The 6,852-nt window shown below is 34.5% G+C and overlaps 1 protein-coding gene across 2 annotated transcripts in view; it reads right to left on the bottom strand.

Annotated features, from left to right (window-relative positions):
• PTPN4 (protein tyrosine phosphatase non-receptor type 4) overlaps positions 1-6,852 on the bottom strand; it is a 235,215-nt gene that overhangs the window by 47,007 nt on the left and 181,356 nt on the right. Inside the window, exons 14-15 of one of the 2 annotated variants that reach the window (XM_017891972.1) lie at positions 5,284-5,409; positions 2,874-3,032 (exon numbers count right to left, since the gene is read on the bottom strand). In XM_017891972.1, coding sequence (XP_017747461.1) covers positions 2,874-3,032; positions 5,284-5,409 — 285 coding nt within the window. The remainder of the gene's footprint in view (positions 1-2,873; positions 3,033-5,283; positions 5,410-6,852) is intronic. The other variant, XM_017891973.1, reaches the window with a different exon arrangement.

Raw genomic sequence — 6,852 nt, 5'->3', positions numbered from 1 at the left:
TCAAAAAAAAAAAAAAAAAAAAATTTTACCCACATTAAAAAAAAAGTACTACTTGTGTTAACTTTTGGTTGTTAAGAGAAAGGAGAGATGGCAATATAATTCTAAAAGTGTTTCAAATGCCCAATGTTCATGCTGGGGCTTTTTACCAAAAATGACTTGCTTATCTTAAACTTTGACCTTTTTTTTTGCTTTTGGTTTCTAAAAGATGGTGTCTTGCTGTATTGTCCAGGATGAGGTGCAGTGACTATCCACAGGCGCCATCACGGAGCAACACATCCTCGAACTCCTGGGCTCTAGTGATCCTTCTGCCTCAGCCTCCTGAGTAAGCCGGGACAACAGGTACACACCACCACACTTGGCAATTTGACATTTTGAAAAATGTTAAGTGGAGGGTGAATAATGAAAATGTTATATTCAAGTGTACTATGCTGGTAACAGAGCAATATATTGTCACATAGTAGCAAAAGGTTTGTTAGAAATGTCAATCAAGATATGTGAAAAAATGTGCACAATTTATTTCAGTCCAGTCAGCTTTAAATTTTCTTATAAATGCTTCAACAACAGCAGTGAAAAAAGCTTATTTTGCAGTTAATGCAGCTCTCTGTTGCCGCCTTTAGAAATCTGTATCCTAATAAATTTAACCATCCAATTCACATGCTGTGTTGCAGACTGTGGTCTCCTTTACTTTATCCTTAGCCTATAAATGATAACTTTATTCTAAACAGTATAAGCAACCTCCTGTACTCACTTAAATCAAGAATTGGTAAGATGATTTTATCTGACCAAAAAAAGGAATATGTGAAAAACCTTAAAAAAATCTATTTCATTACATGTTGAAATGTTCTGTGCTTAATCCAATACATCATTTAAATTCTTTTCACATTTGGACAATAGAAAAACTAAAATCTATGGATTCCAAGTTGCAAAGTATTTTATCTAAATTGCAAATCAAAGAACATCTATAACATCTTGTTTGGCATACAAAGTTCTCCTGGCTGACTGTGCTAGAGAAAGCCTGAGTTTTTGTTCTGTAAATTGGGACAAGTGTTCTAAGTGTGGCTTTCTTATCTATAAAATGGATATTACATATCTCTCCTACTTCACTGAATTCTCCTGAATAGAACAGTGAGATAATTTATGTAAAAGTGATTGTAAGCAACTAAGTAAGTTATTATTATTATTAAGCTTATCTTTTCAGAACTCTCTCATTATTCTTAAGGTTAAAAACTGGTTGAATGTCAAATGCAGTATTATAGATTCAAAATGGAATACAAACATATAAGCCTTATAAAATACATGTCCAAGGAGAAGGCGCCAAGCATTTTATAATCTTGTACACAAGACAGAAGAAGCAAAACTCTTCACAGTTTCAAGTTACCCTGAACTTGCTTCTCCACTCAAGTCAGGAAAGTAGAATAAAGGTGTTTTGAGATGGCAAATCTCATTCTCATGCTGCTATGAAAAAATACCTGAGACTGGGTAATTTATAAAGAGAAGAGGTTTAGTTGACTCACAGTTACACATGGCTGGGGAGGCCTCAGGAAATTTACAATCATGGTGGAAGGCACCTCTTCACAGGGTGGCAGAGAGAAAATGAGTGCACGCAGGGGAAATGCCAGACACTTATAAAACCATCAGATCTTGTGAGACTCATACAGTATTATAAGAACAGAATGATGGAAAGAGGAAATGACCCCCATGATTCAACTATCTTTACTTGGTCCTGCCCTTGACACCTGGAGATTACAATTCAAGGTAAGATCTGGGTGAGGACACAGAGCCAAACCATATCAGCAAGTGATTTGGGGGTTTGTGAATCTATAAAATTTACATGTGGAAATATTCAATTGTGTTTATATGTCTTTCTTTGGAAAAGGCCCTTTAAAAATAGATACAGATAATTTTGTTAGGCCTCAAGAGTTACATTGGTCTTGGTTTGTAATAATTAGGCTTTCGTGATTCCTGCATATGATTCATTTTTATGTCATGAAAGTATGTAATTTTAAAATCAAATCAATATTTCAATCATGTCCTTAATTACTATACTTTTTAAAGTTTCCAAATTAAAACATACATAATTATTAAAAATCATCTGGAAAGTTTAGAATTATAAGTTCTAAAGTAATAAAACATTACATCTCCCATCAATCTTATTTCTTGCCAACTAATTCCCCACAGGTATCATTGTACAGTGTGTATCTGTCCTATTTCTCCATTTTAAATAATATATACACACACTCAAAATGTTTTACCAAGATATACATCACGCAGGCTGAACTCTTACTTGTTTTGATAGCTCAGCCAGTCCTCCTTGGTTTACCCTACCCAGGGACAAACATGACCCTACACCTGTACTCTCTTCCACCTACCATTCTTGGGCCCACTCTTTACCCCGATCACATTCACTATATCTTACACCAATTTCTCCTTCTCAAGAAATAAATCTTCTTACCTATCTACATAGGTAAATTCAAAAATCTTCTTACCTATCTACATACCTTGTAAGTATTTTAATTTTCTCAACACTTTTACTCATACTTATGGTTCTTTTCCTTTAAAAATATTAAGAAAGCTCTACTTTAACTATCCTCCTCCTTGACCAGAGTGCTACATTATCTGCAGAAATATTTGAGTTTATACACTAAAAATTGAAGACCTAAGTCAACAAAATAACAACATAGTGACTGAGTGGGGGAGGGAGCGGCAACAAGAACTCTCAGGAACAAATGAGCATAATAGCAAATATATAAATTTTGAAAAGTTGCATAATTAAAATCTTGTATCAAATATCCTAATTTCCCAGATTATTTTAAATAAAGCAATTTAGGGCATTGAAAACACAGAGTGAGGAAGCAAAATAAAAAAGCTCTTACGGTGATGATTCCAGAACAATGCTATTAGCTTGTGTTGATGATGGAGATCTCTGATTCACAAACACTTCGCTTGGGGAAGTATGAACCATATGGTCTACCAAATGACCAACTGAAGATGGTCGTAACCGGGTTCCTTCCTGCGTGAATGCAGAATTTCGACTAAATAAAGAGGGAGAAAAGCTGAATAAAAATATGCTTTAATTCAAAATTTCCAAGTTTCTTAATATATGGTTGCATCAGAAAGTGGGTATGTGTTTTTAAGTCAAGCCATGTTGACTAAGCAATCTCTGAAAAAGACAGTGTGATATAAACACAGAGAACAGAGAATGGGAAGTCAGTGATCTGAGTTACAGTCAACAATCTGCCAAGGATTCTACCCGTAAAGTTACCTACTATCTCTAAGTGCCTTAATGTTTCTAGGTGTCAGTCACTACGATTTTGTCTTATTCAGCATTTATAAAATAAAGGGATCAGAATAAATGATTTAGAAATATATTCTAGTCTGAATTATTTTTTAATCATTATAAATGCTTTTATTTACGGGACTTTCTTTGACTCCTTAGAATAGATACTGAATTCTATATTGCCATCCTCTTGACAGTCACACAAAGTAGTGTTATTACAATTTTTAATTACAATATTTCAGTACTTATGTATGTGTCAGACATTGCTCTAAGCATTTCATTTAATCCTCGTAACAGTACTATAAGAAAGACATTATTATAAATATAATTTTGTAGATGAGAAAAATGAGACAGATTAATTAACTTGCCCAAGGTCAAGCATACAGTGATTACAGGGCCCATGCTCTTAACCACCACTTTGTACTCTCTCTTCAGAACGTTAAAAAATCTTTTTAGGTTGTATCTAAAATTGTTTCATTAATCAGAAAACTTAATCAAAGCTACTGCTAATTAATTAATTACTTGAGTACTTTGGCTTAAATATCTTACATTTTCTGTAACTTGCTATTGTTTTTTAATGTTGCTGGTATAAATGGAGAAATGGCTGGTTGCAAAAGGGAAGAGAAAAACAAGGTCTGAATTTTCTTCAGACAACCTAATGAGACTTTGAATATATGCAATAATTTATGAGAAAAATGATAAAAGCAACCTGAAATTGGCAAGATAGAAATTACTAAGTCCATTTTTTTCTAGGAGTAACTTTAACATGTAAGTATTAAAGCTCTGTGAACCAAACAGTTTATGTATAAACTGTTCCGATATGGTAGAAGTTTATTCTTCAGCTGATAATAGGCTTCAATGCTGTAGCTGTTAGATTTTTTTTTTTTTTTTGAGATAGGGTCTCACTCTGTGGCCGAGGATGAAGTGCAGTGGCGTGATCTCAACTCACCGCAACCTCTGCCTCCCGGGTTCAAACAATCCCTGCCCCACCCACCTGAAAGGTGCACGTCACCATGCTCAGCTAATTTTCCTATGTTTTTTGTAAAGATGGGGTTTCACCATGTTGACCAGGCTGGTCTCGCACTCCTGACCTTAAGGAATCCACAAGCCTCGGCCTCCCAAAGTGCTGGGATTACAGGAATGAGCCACCGCACCCAGCCACATTTAGAATTTTGTGCAAATTTATTAAACATTAATGTGCGTAAAACATTTATGAAAAAAGACATCTTCAAATATTATAGTGCATACCAACATTCAAGTATGTTATAAGTGAACCTTATGAGTTAATAAAGTATGTTAATATGTCGGCACACATTTGTTTACCATTATCTTAATTACATACATTTGTAATATTACCAAATTAAGATAATCAACATCTTTGGCTAGTACATTTGGCTAATTTATGATCTTACAATCATTTACACCAAAACATACAACTTTTGTGAGCAATGTCAGACTGAAGTACATATACGGTGAGTGCTGAATCACACAGTGCTTTTTAGCTCAGGGAGAGCTCAACTTGTAGGGACTGGTGCTGGAAACCCCTTTTCCTAGGCCATAGAACGTGCTGAAGCCATGGTTGAGGTGGGGGTTTCAGAGAATCACAATCACTTGCAAAGCATTTTCAAACAATATATGCTCCCCTAGAAATTCTGCTGGGAATCCACATGAAAAGTGAGTATGTCAACAACAACCATATGAGATTTTAAGTCTAACAGATCTTCATTTATTAGGAACTCTTAACTGTGAAAGTTAACTGCTGAGGAAAGTTGAGAGTGGGGGTCCTTATTCAATGTGCTACTCTCATCCCGCAAGTCTATACCTTGTTACTTTTGCAATGAGCAGCAGGCGAAGAGAAAATAATGCTCTGGAGCAAGAAAAATCACGTTTCACCGAAAGAACTCAATTTTTGCATATCTTTATCTTCAGGCATAAAAATATATACAGCCAATAATTAGAAATTAGCAAAATTCACACCTGATGTTGGTCACAGAATTCACACTTACTGATTAGGAGTTCCTGGTGGAGATCGTGATGGAAGGCTTTGTGTTTCTAACCTGTCATCAGATATTGAATTTCTGCTTACTACTTCCCAATCCATTAATTTCCGTGCCAAGGGCTTACTTGGAGATCTGCAGAAATAAATTAAATAATATGTTAAAAGTTTTATTTTTATATCCCAAACTATGAATCAAATCCTACAATTTGTTTTCACAGATTATGTTCTAGATGAGCAACATAAAGAGTTTACTTGTAAAAAATTAATGCCTTTAGAGGCTATTTACCAAATAACTTCCTAAGAATGTACATTGGTTTTACATGAAGAATAAAGGAAGGATAGGCTAGGAAGAATAAGAGAATAAGAAGGATGAGAAAAATAGAAGAAACAAGAAAAGGAAGGAGAAAGGTAAAAAGGGAAGGGTTTGCTACCAAATGTTTTCTCATATGTTACTGATAAGACAGATACTACCTACTTCTATCCCAGAATATCTGGAACACTAGCTTATCTTGGGATGTATTAAATAATTCCTAGCACATTATCTCCTGAATGCTTCTATATCTAAATCCCAATCCTCTGCCTCAATGAAGACAGAACAAAAATAATTATGCATACCACATTTTATCTATTTAAACAATTTTTTACACATAGTAGGTTAGTGGATTTTTCCCTTTTTTCCAAAAACATTTTGGAGGGTTAACAATTCTGTCTATTGGTGGGGAGTAAAAGGATATGTTTTGTTACCCATCTATATATTATCAGGTATCCTAATGATAAAGATGAAAACTAAGTGATGTTTTGAAAAAAGATCTTGGCTGGGCGGGGTGGCTCAGGACTGTAATCCCAGCACTTTGGGAGGCCCAGGTGGGAGGATCACTGGAACTTAGGAGTTCGAGACCAGCTTGGGCAACATAAGGAGACTCTGTCTCTATAAAAAATAAATTAGCTGGGTATGATGGCAGGTGCTACTTGGGAGGCTGAAGTCAGAGGATCACTTGAGCCCAGGAATTTGAGACTGCAGTGAGCTGTGACAGCACCACTGCATTACAGCCTGGGTGATAGGAGTAAAACCCTGTCTCAAAAAAAAAGAAAGAAAGAAAAGAAAGAAAGAGAGAAAAAAGAAATATTTTGATATTGATTCATTCAGATCAAAAGATACTGATCTATGCAGAGATCATAAACCCTTAGAATTTTAGGAATGTCAACAAATAAAGTATTTTTATATGCAAATTCACATAATGGACAAAATTAGCTGAAAATATATGCTATCTCTTTAAATGCCTGGCTTTATGAAGTGCAGAGTTAATGTGGAAGCTAATAATTTAAGCTACATATATGAAGTATATAATAAATCATCTTATAAACAGTTTCATATTTTAGTAATTAACTGAAGCATATAAAAATTATATATATTTTCCATTATAGCACAATTTACAAAAAATGAAACATCCTGCTGTCTTCCTACAAAAATCAGATCATAAACATTTAGGGAGAAATACCTATTTGAGTAAAATTTAAAATGAAGACTATTTTGGTTATAGTTAATAGGAATCATGGGCTTTTGTTGTGTGAATTT

This window comes from Rhinopithecus bieti, unplaced genomic scaffold (genome assembly GCF_001698545.2).
Source record: "Rhinopithecus bieti isolate Rb0 unplaced genomic scaffold, ASM169854v2 scaffold_19969, whole genome shotgun sequence".
Classification (NCBI taxonomy): Eukaryota; Metazoa; Chordata; class Mammalia; order Primates; family Cercopithecidae; genus Rhinopithecus; species Rhinopithecus bieti.
This window is presented reverse-complemented; position numbering and strand designations above follow the sequence as displayed.